General features: G+C 40.4%; 1 protein-coding gene across 1 annotated transcript; it reads right to left on the bottom strand.

The window, feature by feature from the left end:
* Positions 1–10,968: 10,968 nt before the first annotated feature.
* Positions 10,969–15,249, bottom strand: SPTSSA (serine palmitoyltransferase small subunit A). The gene is made up of 2 exons (XM_027637592.1): positions 15,060–15,249; positions 10,969–12,218 (listed from the first exon to the last, which is right to left on the bottom strand). Exons 1-2 carry the CDS (start codon positions 15,160–15,162, stop codon positions 12,115–12,117), a joined length of 207 nt encoding a protein of 68 aa, XP_027493393.1. The 5' UTR covers positions 15,163–15,249; the 3' UTR covers positions 10,969–12,114.
* Positions 15,250–16,774: the final 1,525 nt, after the last annotated feature.

Raw genomic sequence — 16,774 nt, 5'->3', positions numbered from 1 at the left:
AGGTTATGATAACCCAGCCATCCTTTTTCATATTGGTTGAGCATGATGTTGCCTCTTCTAGGTTAATTAAAAAAAAAAAAACCACAAAGGAATGAATCATACATTCTGTAAACCCACGAAAGGTACTAAAGCAGATGAATGGTAGGAAATAAAGCATACCAAACCAATTAAATTCCTTCCATAATAGACCAACAGGCTTTGTGGACAGGGAAGAAGAAATCAATGTCAAAACTGAATTTCAGTAGAGGCTTTTGATGTTACCCAATATGACAATCATGTAAGTAAGCTGCAGAAGCAAAGATTAGATCAAACCATAGCCATAGGATAGCTGAAAAAGTAATCAGACACTATTACTAAGGGTCAGTTATCCATGGTTCCCTTTCAAAAAAGAAAGATGAATTGAGATGGACATTTCATGGATAAATGCACCACTTCCAGCCTCATTCAGTGCTTTCACTAATAATTTGGACAATTGAATAAACAACCTTATTAAATCTGCACACAAGAAAGTAGAGAGAACTGCAAGTATACTGGATGGCAAACAGAATTCAAAATAAACAAAATGAAAAGCACTCAGGTAAAAGAAAAAGTAGCCAAACCAAGCAGGAACTTAATACGAAGCATTGCATTTTCATAATAATATCCAAATTAATGAATTTGGAGCAGGAAATGGTTGGCAAGATAACAGCTCTTAAGAGGATGGGAAGGCAACAGATACGAAGCAAAAGGTAAGTCAATATAATGCCACTATGAAAAGGGAAACATCAGAAAGGGATGTATAAACAGGATTATTTCATGTGTCTTTCAGGATACAATTTTTCTACTTTAGTTGGCACTGAAAAGGCCTTGGATGGGAAAACATCCAGTTTCAGAAAAGACTTCAGGCAATTTAACTTATAGAAGATTGTTAATTTCTCGTGTTGTCCCTCCAGCCTTGAAGTATAAAGAAACTTGTTGCAAAGGAACAATCATTCATCTTTGCACATGGCAGACAGGACAGGTAGCAATAGGCTTAGATGGAAGTAGGATTATGGTTAGAAATAAGGAAAATCTTTATAATCAGAAGGGTAGCAGCCCCGCCCCACAACAGATTATCTGATTTGTTCCTTTATTTTTACAAGCATATGTTCCACATAAAAAGCATCCTAAAAAGACACATAAGGACAAGAACAATCAGACCACCAACATAAGGACAAGAACAACCAGGCTCCCAAAACTGCAGATGACCATGCTGATCATGAAAATAGACTCCCTTCTCTTCAAAACCATGCACTGCTTTTCGCTGTACTAGCAGTCCTCCCCAGAATTAATCTCTAAGTGGAACAGAGCTCTGCAAAAGCACACAGCTGGGAACAGCTGGGGGATCAGCCACTTGGAGACAGACATGTGCCATTTCCTTTTCACCAGTGGAAACTTCCCCGCTCACTGACAGCATCCTTGTTAAAGGGTAATTCTTAGGGGCTTGTCATTTACTGATGGCTTTGGGAGGTTGGTTTGACCAGAGACCTTAAATTTACAGCTCATTTAGAAGCATAGCAGCTGTTTGATGACTGTAATCCACTTGATGTCCTGGCTTGTTATACCAGCACATCAAGCTGGTATGACAAACAGGCTAATTAAATGGAGAGCAGGGACTATTTTCACAAGCTTCACTCACATGGTAGAGGTGAGCTTTAACTCCTTGATTCCTGTCATTCAAAACAAGTCACTGCATTTAGAGTTGTTTCCAGGGAAATTGCAGGGATCAGGTGACATTATCTATTGAGTTGTCAATGAAAAATCTATCTCGTTCCGAGTAAAATTCTCAATCAGGTGCAAAGAAAAGCTGGAAGCTAATGTACTTGAGGCCAAACACACTGTGTGGTCGAGGGATATCTAGCCTGGACACATGCTAAGAAGGATGATATCATCCCCCTGATACTCTCCTAAATTTATCTGGATGTGAAAGCAAGGACTGGAAGCTGGGCTCCCCCCAGGTGAGTGACCATACTACTGCATTTTAGGTACATAAGTAAAGCTGGCATTAACTTCAGCTAGAAAGGGTATCCCATACCCATTAAACTATACATAGTGACAAGAGGAATTCAAGCTACATGGATCCTTGTTTTTGCCAATATCTCAGAGACCTTATAGTCCAAAGAAACTAAAAATCAGCTTTAACAAGAGGAGTTCCCTCCCTTTTCAACTACTGCAAAAAGATACAAAATAAAGGTCTAGTCTCTGACTGAAGGCACCTAAGTGACATTTTTTAAATGTTCTGACCCCTACAAGAAAAAGTTCTTCACAAAGTACTTTTTTTCTTATTGTTGAAGATCCAGTGCTGGGAAACAAGACAGCATTCCTTTTTAACAATTCTTCTTAACCACATATCGGTCAGGAATTCACAAAAGAACATCAACAGCAGTTCTATAATAACCAAGAAAGAAAAAAAATTACCCCATAAATACTGACTGCAAAACCAGGGTTGTCTTCTCTGGTTTATGGTTTCAGGCCTTTCATGAAAAGAACCAGCTCCCATAAATAAGCTATTTTCAAGTTCCAAACTGAATTAGTGGAAATTAGATTCCTCTTTTCATTCTCTTCATTATAGAAAATGGAGAGGAGATATTTTCATTTTTTAACAGCAGAGTCATTCAAGGCTGTGACATGTGAAGTCTCAAGCACAAAAGTCCCTAAATGTGAATAAGGATGAATCAATGTGAAAGCCCAGAAGACATTCAGGACATGTATTCCAAGCGAAAAACAACAACAAAGTACAGGGCAAGTCCATGAGACACCTATTCTGAAAACAGAGCTAATGAGAAGGTAAATAACTCTGCTCAGCTTGCAAGCTGTTCAGCTTTACAGCAAACATACTTGCAAATTATTGCAGCAGATGCCTCTCTTGATTCTTTTTCTCATTTCAAGCTCAGAAAATAGTGCTTTCTGTTCTGTTGGTTTCAGTCTTATTAACGAAAATGTTTTATTGACTAATAATAGCATTGAGGGAAATGCAACGTTGCTGTAAAGATCATATTGGGACCACTGTCATCTCAGCACCTTCCCTCTACTTTCACTCTGTCACCCTATGCATTTCTAGCACTTTAGATTCTGTGTAATTCTCCTAATCCCTACTGCTTCAGTTGCTATTATGATCCACGTAAATTTTTTTTGTATTGCTCCTTCGCCTGACTTCTTCTTTGGTCTATAAAGAACAACAGAAAAGCTGGTTCAAAGGTGCATATAGAGATCACCTAGTCCAACCTCCCACTAAAAGCAGGACTAATGCCAGCACTAGTTCCAATCAGGTTAGTCATAGCTTTGTCCAAAGGAGTCTTGAAAACCTTCAAGGACAGGGGTTTTGCAACCTCCCTAGGAAACATGTTCTTAACTGCCAACCATCTTTACAGCCTCTTCTGGATAGTTTCTCTCCATCCTTCTGGAAGCAAGGAGCCCAAAAACAGACACACTATTGCAGCAGCTGCCTCAGCAGCAGGATGAGGATAATGATTTCTCTTGACTTGGTGGCCACATTCTCCTACTGTAGCCTCGCATGTATGCTGCCATATTTACATTGTGAACTCACTGTTGGCTCATGTTCAGCATACACCATTAATTCTCAGGATCTCTCTCAGCAAAGCTGAGAATTCTGCACTTCTCCTTGTCAAACAGGCTTCTGTCAGCCAAATTCTGAGCCCAGGCTCTATCATATTAACTCCCTCCCCCATAGAGGAACATTGGTTGAATAATCAGGGTCTTTTATGAAGATAATGAACATCAGCCCCAGTATTACCTTACAGAACACTCCACTTGTAGCCACCTTATAAATTAACATTGAGCAACTAATTTGAGTACAGTGATCCAGCCAGTTAAAACCACCAAACAGTCCCCTCACTTTACTCAAACTTCCTCTGGCCCAGCTGCAAACACTGTGGGAGATCATGTCAAGAGCCATTCTAAAGTCAACATATGAGAATATCTGCCACTGCTCTCATCCACATAACAAGTCATTTGATCATATAAAGTCATCTGATTGTCTAAGCGATGCTTTTACACATCTCCTTTATAGCCTGTCCTTACTTATTTCCACTTCTTTTTTCGCCTTCTAGTTCACTAACAAGCACCTTGCTTATATAAGTACGTCTTTTCAAAAAAAAAAAAAAAATCACCTTCTTCACCCTCACAGGCTAGAGGTCTGAGCAAACCCTCACCACAGCATCATCAGTGTTACTTTCCATGCCTTGTCTTTGTTATTGTAATTCAGTGCTTTATCCTTGGTAATTTCAATCTCCAACTGTCAAAACACAACTGGTAACTCAGCAGGTGAAATAAAATAGACATAAATCAATTTCTGTTTCTCTTATCCATGTTTCCTCTTATGTCTACTGTCCTGTCTAGGCCTGACACTGTTTGAGAAAGCATACAGTGGTTGAAACCAGTACAATGCACAATACAAGGGTTTATCAGTAGTTTATGGAGAGTCCCAGTGTTGCTGAAACATCATACAAAAGGGGGTTTTCCAGCAAGACTGCTTCTTGCAGCAGGTGAAGACATCCATGACACTGGTATATCATGGGATGCATATATGTTGGCTTTAAAAGGAATGAATACTACCATCATCAATCAAATTAGAGATTACCAATCAGTGTAGTATCCATTCCCCAGGTTGCAGTCACCAGCCAGAGGAGGAACAAAAGACTTGAACTACTCTTGCCACTCCTCTGAACCAGCCCTAAGATTTTTCAAAAGGCACAAGACAGAACATTTGTGCTCACATATGCACAAGACATTGAGCAGAAGCAGTACTGAAACCCCAGATGTCATGCAGATACCTAGAGACTGTCTGGTTCACACCGCACAGCACAAAGCAGAGATCAGAAGTGGTGTCTCTGTGTGCTCTATTTCAGCTTGTTCAAACACTAGCAATCTTTTCAATGGCTTAATATAACTCTTTATCCAAGGGAATGCAGAGAAGTGACCCAAGTCTTTCTGCAGGGTACTTCTGATCTCAGCATTAGGCAGAATCACATTGTGCAGGCAGACTGTGCAGCTGTGTCCTGACACAGAAAGCCTCATATCTGCAGAAGTTGTCTCCTATTCTCTGGATACAGATAACCCCTTGATTCCTTTCCAGTGGAGCCCACCTGTCCATTTGAACAGACACCAGTTCAGAAGTCCCTGTTTGCCTAAGACAAACAGACTGCACATTTTATCCTCAGTCCCTCTGAGCTGAGCACTACTTTTTGTCTAGCTTACTGAAATACTGTAAAACAACACAGAAGGTTTTTTGAAAATATTTTTTTAAGGCATACTCCAGTTCATATAATCACCCACTAATTCAATCCTGAGTTTGGGAACTGTGTGCTTATTCTGATTAAAAGTCAAAGTACTACCCAAGCATATAAACTTCTCAAGCCCTGGGATGCGTCACAGGAGGCTTTCTCTCAAAAATGTTTGTTTTGAGGTGCTAACATAACATAAGCAAAATAAGCTGTTAGTAGTCTAGCACATGTAACTAGATACTCAAATTCAGACCATGCATGCCTTTGGATTGCCCCTCAGATGATCTGACAGCACAATCCTGTTATGCCAGAAAGAATATTTTATTCAAAAACATCTTCCAGACTTTCATAACCTTACCAGTGTGTATTAAATAGCACCACTAAAAAATATGTTCTGAGGCATTAATTTCTTTCTTTTTGCAGTATATGAAGCAAGAACATCTCAAATTAAAAACAATCCAAAAGGAAGAGAGGACAACAACTGATCATCACAGAAGCAGGAAAGGAAGATAAACCTTGGGTAGAAGATTTTTGGTTTAAATTCTTATATGATCATAAAAACTCAGCTTTTCTGCCTCAGTAGACACAAACAAATTTCACAGAAAAGACAAAAAATATCAATCATTGCCAATACAATATTTTTCCCAAAAAAGTTCTTCTGGGGGCTATGTAGTGTGTCATGTCATTGTGAAACACAGGCCAGAAATATGCTGTCCATCTCAAATTGCAGAGAACACAAAATGCAAAATATGCAAAGAGAATTCCACCTGCAGACACGGGCATGAATAAAAACCAGATATGTCAGACATGATGCTTGTAACTGTGTGAATATTAGCAAAGTGTTGATTACCTGTTATTTCCAACTATGAGATAGGTCAAGGAGCTTGTACAGGAACATTCAGGCTTAGGAAGTCATATCCAAGAACTATCAGTTTTAATAAGAAAGCAACCAGCTATGACTATAAATTGAATCTCAGGCTTCTTCCTCAAACATCTCATTATCTGGATAACTTCTTTAAAATGTAAAAGAAAAAGTATGATTCTTTTTTTTTTCTTTTTTTGTGGGATGATAGTAGTAAGCAGTTTATCAATCATATGCTTCATTTCCAAACCTCAAGCAGTAAAGCCTAAAAGAGACACCTACAAAAATCAGTCACCTTTTCACCATTAAAACACCCACAACATAAATCCAGGCTAATGAAACTTATTGCAGTGACAAGATTGGTATCGTATACAGAGCACACCCTTCAAGGTTAAGAAAGAGCAACAGAAGACCAACGAAAGAGTCTCCTGTTAACCTGTAAAAGCACATTTCAGCCAGTAATAGGCTGTGACAGAAAATCACCATGATCACCAACACAGAGGATAGCTGCTTCCTGCATAGATACACAGTCTATTCCAAGATTTTTAATGTTTGGGTTGTACCTAGAAATGGCACATCCTATATCCAATTTAGTGATTACTGCTCCACAATTATCTATCTAGCTTATGACAAGTGTTGAGGTTTTCCCATTAATTTATTATTCCCGGTTTTCCCATTAATTTATTTAATCAAAACTTCTGTTTCTGAAACACAAGATCTAACAGTAAAGACTTTAGAATGACTATTTAGTCTTTAATACCAAACACTATCACTACAAACCTCTAAATAAATAAATCAGTCACATCCTACTGGTACTAGCAGGTGCCTTTATGACACAAAGGATCTCTAACCCAGGTGAATCCACAGGTTCACACATTACAACCACACAGTCTAACCATGAGGTACTAGCACCCCTTATACCAACTGTTCTGTAATGTAAGGTAGCTCCTAGCTTGGTAACTGCTATATTTACATAAAATATTTACTGTTAGTAGTTTGGGGGTTTAGCGCAGGTATCAGCTTCAGATTTCAAAACAAGGCTACACTTTCTATTTAGGGAAATAACTCCTACATTTTTCAAAACATCAGGAAAAAATATTTCATATAGGTTTAAGTTTCACAAAAACCAGAGGTTTTGTAAAAGAATTTTCATCCCTCAGTTCATCCTTTCACTGTCCAAAGATACAATTTTCATTTTCAGTCTCTCATCTTTGGTGTCATTATTTCACTGTATGAACCTTCCCTTTGATTTCACATAATGAAGCAATTTTAGATTAGAATAAAAAAATTCCTCCTGAATTAAGAATGCTATTAACAGAGGGTCTTCTCCACATAGGAAAATAGAATCTCTTTATTAGGCTCCAAAATGTCAAGGAGTTACATGTTTCTGGGGCCATAAACCTTTGCAACAGCAAAACATAGGGAACTGTTCCAAGTGTAAACTAAGAGTCTCCAATACTTAATAGGGCTCTTTCCAAGATAAAGCGTGCCTCTAAATTCATATTATAAAGTCTAACTATTTGATCCATAAACAGATGCAGCTTATAAATTATACATATATAGTATCATTTTTTCACTAATAAAATAAGCAGTACTACCAACAAAATAAAGTGCTAGACAGTGTCTTAAAGGTAGTTTGGTTTTGCAGTTTTTTGGGTTTTTTTTAAACAATGGGAAGTCCACTCATGAATAAGGTGTATTTTGTGAAGCATATGTGGCGGATAGTTCAGAGACACCACAAGAGCACCACAAAAGGTGCAGCAGCATAGTCTGACTTTCAGCCAAGGCCACCTCTCAGCTACTGAACATTGTGTTAAACATTTAGTGATAAGGTGTTGCATAATGCAATTCTCCATTTTATTTAACTGTAAGTACTTGTAGCGTTTGAGATAAGACACTGGCTGCCATTGCAAAATTATTGTGAAGAAACAGTTCAACTTTTATTTTACTTAAGAAATCAGTCTTTACTTAAGAAATTGAATCAGGTTTCCTCAAGGTCTATTGAACTCTTATCCAGTTAAACTCTCAGAGAGAGTGGATATTCATAACTTCTTATCATTATTCCATCATGCAATGTTAGTTGGGATGGATTGAGGATCTTGTGATGATTTACTGATTTATGAAAAGCAGAGAGGTTTCTGCCAAAATTCCATGCTGAAATCTAGAATAGATCTAGAGTTTCATCTCTCCCCATTACAAGGAGAGGAAGGTGGATCCAGGTCTGGACTATGATGCCAGATTTTCTTCTTAAACCATCACTACACAAAAAAAAGACAGAAAAGACAGCAGCTTTTGTGCTCAGTGATGACTGCTGTTTAGGGAGGGCCTAGCAGATCAAACAGAGAAACCATGCATGAAATTTTTGGTTTGCTTTTGTCTGTAAAAAAAACCCCAACAAAAGCACTACACTGGTATCAGGATAACATGTCAACAAGAGGGGAAGCAACTGTCTTCCTACAACAGCAGTTGCAGAAAACATGGGCAAATAAGCAGGTGAAAGGAACTTCTGGCACTGAAAACCTTTACTGGGGTCCCAATTCCAGAGTATGCTCCTCTGGTATTTTAGAGGATGGCTGCTGTCTCCACAGCTTTGTGCACAGCACACTCATCCCACGGTACCCAATCTCTTCAAGTTGTGTCTCTTCCCCTCAGTATAACCTTTATTTGTTGTCAGCCAAAAGCAGGTACCTCTTCTTCAGTATTTACAACGCACACTTCATTACTGCACCTGAATGGCACTGGGCAACACTTCACAACCTACCAGTTGCACCAATTTGCAGTAACGTAATGTCCATCTATCACACAAGATTCACCTTTACAGCTCCTATGCTCTTTTCACATCTATTTATTTTTAATACTGATGGATATACAAATGGATTTCTTGCTGAATTTTCTCAAGAAAGTCTCACTTTAGGATTCTCTGGTGTTTTCCTTCCCAGAGTAAAGAAATGAGAAAAGAAAGCCGACAGCCTCTGTCTCCAAACTAATTGCTGTGTAATAATTTTTGATAAGAAATAAACAGTTTATGTATATCTATATACATATAAAAGAAAAAAAACAGTGTCTGTGCATATATTTATTTTAAAAGATATAACTATTTCAAGCCATACATACCCACAGGTCCTGGATCTGTTTCTGGCTCCACCCTGACCTCCTGCAATACTATGCCTGTTTTGGTTACGGCAGCTCCTTCTGCAAAGGTTTTTAATGAGCAATTCTACAGTACCCAGCCCTGGAGGCAGCCAATTTGCCTCTGCAGAGCCAGCTCTGGGAGACCCAGGGCTGCCAGCACAGCAAGTTACCCTGCGCGGGCGGGGTGCCCTGGCACAGAGTCTGCCTGCCGCAGGGGGGCTGGCCCACGTAGCTGGAATTATCAGTTATGATAACTGTGTCTGTTATGACACAGTTAATGCATTTTTAAATGCTTATTTCTAATTACTCGGTCTAAACCACGAGAGCTATTACTATTAAAAGACTAACATAAGCCTGCAGGTTTCTCAAGTGATTTTTTTTTCTCATTTCTCACAACTGTTTTTTTCCAACTTTATCTAAATTACTAATGGCTTTATTGTTATCAAAAAACAAAAGCAAAATTGACCAGCTGCCTCCAAAAGGTATTTAAACTGCCTTTGACCTCCAACTTGCACAGAAAAAGCTTATGGTTCTATCACAGAAGACATGATCCCCAGCTAATATGACAATAAAGCAGACTGGGGAAAACAATTTGTTAGTCATATGATTCATTTATTATTCAAATGTAATGATTAATTAAATCCCTTACATTAAAAAAAGAAAACTTACTCTGCTTCGTAATTATCACCACTTGAACCATCTCTTCACTGCATCAACCTTAAGAAAAGGAGACACTGCAGAAACTTTCTTCTAGAAATTCAAACTCTAATAACACTTTGTACTTTATTAATTAAATTATTCCATCTTTAACAAAGTATCCAGAATCTAAAAAGAAGAGTCCAGGACTATGAGATTCTTGATTTATACTAGAAGAAATGCCGAAAAAGACTGTAATCAAATTAGCAAATTGAATTCAAGTATATTGCCCAAGCCAACATAACGCAAATGATTGGAAAGTGATTCTCAACAAAAAGCAGACAGCTAACAAAAGTCCGTATATCAATGCTTTTTTATAAAACCTTTAACAATTAAAAATCATGCTTAACATTTCTAATGCCACCACACAGAAGGGCTTTTTCCCCTCATACAAATAATATATCTACTGCTGAGAAAGGGGCTATCAATCATGGTAGTAGTTTGCAAAGAAATATCACAGTATCAATTCAGTCCTCAGAGAGATCAGATTTATGCTATGTTACTTCAAAAAGAGTATGTTAACTTATCATTAACTCCATATATGCTTAAAACACAACTCTGGATACACTTAAATAAAACCACAAAAAAGCACCACAAACAATAACAAAAAACACCACCCCAAAAACCTACCCAAGTTTTGATAGCCAGTTACTAATAAGTGAAAGCACTAATTTAGAGGGAGACTCCTACCAACTTAGGACAGTTCAGGTTCACCTAAGAAGTTTAAGGCTCACTGTTTATAGCTTCCAAAACAACAGGGGTTTAAAGGGGAAAAACACTCTTTTCTTGTAAGAAAAATTTTGAGAAAATTAAATAAACCTAAAAGGCAGTATTTCTATAGGTACTGTACATCTATAGTTTCTGATTTCAACAGAAGTTGCATAAAAGATATAGCAGTACATATTATTACTGGGCCATTAAAATCACAGTACTTTGGTCAAGTATCACTGTTCCCCTTTTGGAAAGTTCTGAAAAAAGCAAGCAGTATTCAGAAACATATTAACTTCTCTAAGAAAGTTTTGCATCAAAACTCTGCTTTTAAACTTTTATTTTTTAAACAACAACAACAAAAAATTGTCCACTTAAGAAAGTTGTCACCATCTTACATTTCAGAATACAAAACTGAAAAAAATCCCTATTAAAAAAAAGACAGGACTTCAGCCAAGTATTCAGCTACTTATTGCTGTAGTTGTAACTCAAGTCCATTGAAACCCTTGTGTTTTGGTCATTTGTAGCGAAAACATGTTTGGAATACTAGCAGCAATAGAAAACCCCTTTAAAACCTAGACATAGTTACACTGTTGAGTGAAAATTAGCAGAAACCATAATCATTGGAACATAATAAAGTATCCTGTAAAATTACAATTTAATTGGTAGCTAGAAAAACAGGGTTGACTTAAAATGCTAACCCAAAGCCTTATATGGGCCTATGCCAGTAAAGTCCATTTTCCCCCACTAGATAAAGCTGAGAACAACACTACTTGAAACATAACAAATGCAGTCTTCACTCCGCTTCAGTGCCTCATCTCCCCCAACCTCCTCCAAAAGGTAGACTACAGAAGATTGAAATAATGGCCAATTCCAAATTTAGGTGATATGCACAAATATACTGTTGAACAAAGTTTAGACAGCAAACAGTACACCTGAGTTCAGTCATACAAACTAACTTCTGTAAATAGCGTTAGACGAATATATCCATGTCTCTAATATGAATCTAGATGTATTTTCTTACAAAATGCATTAATAGAAATCTCCAAGCAAATACATACCATACAATAGCAAAAGCTTTAAGCCCCATTTAATAAGATGACTTTCAGATTAAAAATAGAAGGCAATTAAGATTTACTCAAAATTACAATTAAGAAAAGCATTCACAGTGCAATATTGAAACTGTCACAAAGTTAAGAAAATACTGATATCAAAGTACAATCACAATGTTAAAGTAGACAAAACTAGCATATCTTGTAAAATTAAAAGGAATGAACACAACATAGGGGACATCTCACATCTCATGTCCCTGCTCTACATATCTCATTTCCTAGTCTTCAGAGACATAAGTGTGTCTTTTGGACATTGGTAGAAATCTTGTTAAAACTAAGAGGTTCATTCTTCTTTGTAGAACACATTTCAAAGCCCAGTTACTTCTTGAAGATAGGTTCTTCATCACTGCACAATTTCAAAGTAGTGCAATATTGCCATGATGTGCTGAGGCATGAACACATAGCCTGTGTAGAGTGCCATTCCAACAATGGAAACCAGCATGGAATCTGAATTACAGTTGAGGAAAAAAGCATTTGAAATAGGAAGTGCATGAGACATCACAAACTATAGCATTAAAACTTTACCGGTTACTATCTTATAATGTTATGTTTTTCAATCAGACAAGGTCAACTGCATTCAGAAATTACAGCTATAGAAAGAACCTACTGAACACCCAAAACCAGAATACCGGTAGAAGCAATTACCTGAATTGCAAAGGATGCCTTGCAAGTTATCCACTGCCTTGTCACAGACACAAGAGGACAGGCCAGAGCACAGGAAGAGTGATGGAGAACAGAAAACGGGCACTTAGAAGACACGGGTTTTTACATGCATCTTCCCAGGTGTTGAGCAAGTCTGTAGAAGCCAGCCCCATCCAGCCAAGCACAAAAAAGTCAGCCATCACAAAAATCCAAAACAAAACAAAACCACAATAATATGATAGCTGTACTGAATACTACTATTCTTATTTGTGGATGACCTCATTTTTAAGCAGACAGCATTAGATGCTGATCTCAACTTCCTGGAATAGAATGACCTAAGAAATGCAATTTATGATGCACAAAACACATCTGGTGTGAAAGTTGTACTGTTAGCATAATAGTCAGGAAACCTCACATCCATTTCTAGCTTCCAGTGTCCTCTAGGGCTCTAAGTCACTACAATATTTGGTCCGTTTCTCCATCAGTAGTACTTTACTATAGCAGATCACACTGCAAAACAAACTTTACATGAAGCTATTATCTAAAAAATCTTAAGATGACCACTTTATTAGCTGAACGCCTAACAGAAGCGAGACAATAGCTTATATGTACAACTGGACTTTTGTCAAGCTCTAGGGTTCTTGAAGCTTTATCTAAAGACATCAGATTACTGAAAGATTACACCACTGAAAGCTTAAGGTTTCAGAAATTCAAAAATAATGGAAATTAATAAAAATCTGTTGATTTCATCCAACTACCTGCAGAGATTCAGTAAACTTAGACCAAAGCACTATAAAAAGCACTGCAGATTAACAAGTGTGATAACCCCAGACAGCAGTACTCAGTTTCCACAGGTGAAACCAGAGGAGCTGTGCGTGCTCTGCCTCTTCGTGAAATCAAGTCACCACACACAAGTGTAACAAATGCTCTATGACTGACTTCCCTATGGCAGAGCAGAGGTATTAGCTGTGCTTATTAGAGCATACTAGCTGCTTAGTGTATTTATAGTCCCAGAAGACAGTAAGAGATACTAAAATGAAGGTCAACACATAAATCCACATTTCCGTATCAGCGCTCTCCTCCGATGCTGGAGCACAGGCAGCAGTGTGACACACACCGTTAGCTCCCAAGGCCGCTGTGTCTGTGCTGCAGCCATACACCACCCGGCAGACGTGGCCCACCCACGGCCAAAGAGTCCGGTCTGAGGACAAAAAAAAATTTTGCTGATCTGAGATCACAAGCGATACTTGTGCCACTCACTACATTTGTCAGTTATGTGGCAATTACAATATGAGCATTTTATGAAAGTAAATATGCATACACTTTCACTTAAGTTAAAAAGGAAAAAAATACTCATGACTAATATAATTGCAGTGAAAACAGAAATTTAGTTTCCTCAGTGAAAGATACATGGCGTAAAAGGAGAAAGGTTAGTTAGCAAGGAATACATTTTGAAGGTAAGAACCCCTAGCTAAAGAATTGTGCATGGTAAGTCTACTATAAAAGTAGTAAGTTTTTATAATCTCCATTTCTACGGACTTGACACAGGAAAAAAATAAATGTCTGATCACACCACTATAACTTGGGCAACCACTCTTACATAGCAAAAGTGAGTTTCTTTACAGAACTGAGCAGTATGTCAGTAAAAGCACCTTCTCACCACTACTTACACCCTTCTCTTTGTTAATGTTTTCATTCATTTCTCTTTGCCTCTCAGTGTTAACTGGAGATGGCTCAGGGTCATTCCAGATATCGTTTTAAGTCAAGATCAAAACAGCCACACTTCAGAGAGAAATACTTGCAACGCCATAACAGTACTTGAGAAAATATACTACTGCTAAGAAAGGACCAGGTAAAGAAGAAAACCTGTAAATAGTCTTGATACAGATGCCTTTACATGAGCATCTATCAAGTTCTTCCACTCCAAAAGAGACAAACTTAACAGTTCGAGGATTAAATACCTATATAAGAAAAGCCACAAGACAAAGCACCATGAAAACCTAGGCTTGCAAGGTTTTGCAGCGTGCACATTTACTTTCCTCTAGGCAAAAATACAACAGAAAACACTAAAGACACCTTAACAAAAATGCTCGGGATTTCAGTACAAAAGCCGGAACTGCCGTAACTCTAGAGATATGAACTTGTGCTGCAGGAGAAACGAACTAGGTCGCCAGACGCCCGGACACGGGATGCGAAACAGCTGAATGAGGATTATTCCCAGATCGGGCAACATATTAGTTTGGGAGGGAGAGGAGCCGAGCCCCTGCCTGCGAGGAGGGGACAAGGCTCGGTTCCGAGCGGAGGCTGCCGCTCCTCTGCCCACTGCGTGCTCCGGCCGCGCTCGGCGCCTCAGGCCGGCTGCCCCCGGCCCAGCCCGGCCCCGCGCCGCTCCCCTCCCGGCCCGACCCGGCCCGACCCGGCCCGACCCGACCCGACTCTCCTCCACGCCCAGCAAGCCCCGGCGGGGCAGCGCCCTCAGCACGGCCACGGCCGAGGCGCTCCCCCGGCACCGCGCCCGCCGGCCCGGCGGACCCGCCACACCCGCCGGGCCGCCTCGGGGCAGCCCCAGAGCCGCCGCCGGGCAGAACGGGGGCCGTGGGCAGCCCCCAGCGCCGCGCACACACACACTCTCCGCCAGAAGGATACTGAAAACGGTGCGTTCCCAGGGCTCCAGCATGTAGAGCGCGGTGACCAGCAGGTACTGGTAGTACAGCCACGACATCTGCTTCAGCGCCGACACCAGCGCCATGGCGCTCCCCGCCGCCAGCGGCACCGCGCCGGGCCCAGGCCGAGCGCAGCCGGGGCGGTGCAGCCGGGACAGCCCTCCCCCGGCCCCGCCCCGCGCCCGCCGACACGGAGAGGCCGCGGCCTGTGGGACCCGCACGGGGCGGTACCGGTGATCCCACACCCGGCGGAACGTCTGAGGCACCCCTGGCACACCGGTACCTCGGCCTTCCCCGAGGAACGCCCACATCGGGCCCAATCTTATTACATTGCGCGACTGGCTCTGAACCTGGTAACCTGCCAGCCCGAGTCACACCTCCTGTTCAAATTTGATCTGGGAATCGCTGCAGACCCGAAGCCGGAGCTCGGCAGGGCCCACGGGAGGCACGTTAAAAATGCTCTGCACAGGCCTTCTGTTTCGTTGTCAGAGGGTAAAGCCCATCCGAAAACATGGCTCGGATAAATGCGACCTTAAGATCGGCCAACTGTGATGGCATTGATCCGTATGAATAGAAAAAAGAAAGAAGATTTAAAGGATCAACTGTTTACTGTGACTGTTGCTAATTTTTCACTTCCCTAAGGCACTTGGAGCCAGAAACCAGAGGGTGTGAGACACCCCTACCCTGACTGCTAATTTGCCTAAGATTAATAAGAAATTCCCAGAGAGCAGTTTGGGACTACATGATTAGGAAGGCTCTTGGCAGTTTATACTGTCACTCTAGAAGGCACGAGTTGAAAGCCAGCTGGAAAGCGATGTACACAATCATCAGGCACCTTAACTAAGCAGAGCGTGCATTGCAACCACCAGGGAGCAGGTCCAGGTCACCAGCCAGGACCTCATTTGCCAAGTGTGCACACCGTAGCCGCCGATTAGAAACTGAAGTCGACCCACTATACTCACTCTGCTTGGTAAATCAATTTGCAGTTATGTCACTGAGCAGTGATTCTGTTCCTGCAGCCACCCCACTGTGCTGTTTGCACAATGAAAAACAAGGAAATACAACCACAGGAGGATGCACATATGAGTTATTTACAGAGCTGCAAAATAAAACTACAGGACCAGGAGATTACTGTGAAAAAGAAGAGCAGCTGGCAGACAGAACTTAGACTGTACTATTTCATGTGAAATCCCTGAAAAGGGATTTAATTCACCCAGAAGACATTTATACACACTTTATCTTTGCAGATTTATTAAAAGACAAGTAGCAATGAGAGCACTCACACAGTTAATACCCCACACAACTGCCTACAGGAGCTGTTGCCCCTACCCAAGACTGCCGTTGCTTGTTGCAATTGCTGCTGGAGGAGCCCTGTGTTGGTGTAGCTGCTTGAAAAGGCAGTGGTAATCATGAAAGGCGCCTTTCTGTATAAACATGTCCAAAGTTCAAGGACAAGTGGGGTATTCAGCACAAGTAAAGCATTATTCCCATTCTAAGCTGCAAGACCATTATCAACATGGAGCAAACAAGTCCCAGTCCTGTCTGCTCCTATGATTCCTAACAAGGAGCTCTGCAATTCAAGTGGTAAGGCAAACAAACCACAGCAGCAAGAAAGGACCTGGGATAAGAGGAAAGGTAATATCTAGATGTGTGCTGTCTTCAAAATCCCCCACTGCATCTGCCCTAACACCCCAGGGT

The sequence above is a fragment of the Corapipo altera genome, unplaced genomic scaffold (genome assembly GCF_003945725.1).
Source record: "Corapipo altera isolate COAL_440 unplaced genomic scaffold, ASM394572v1 23, whole genome shotgun sequence".
NCBI lineage: Eukaryota > Metazoa > Chordata > Aves > Passeriformes > Pipridae > Corapipo > Corapipo altera.
This window is presented reverse-complemented; position numbering and strand designations above follow the sequence as displayed.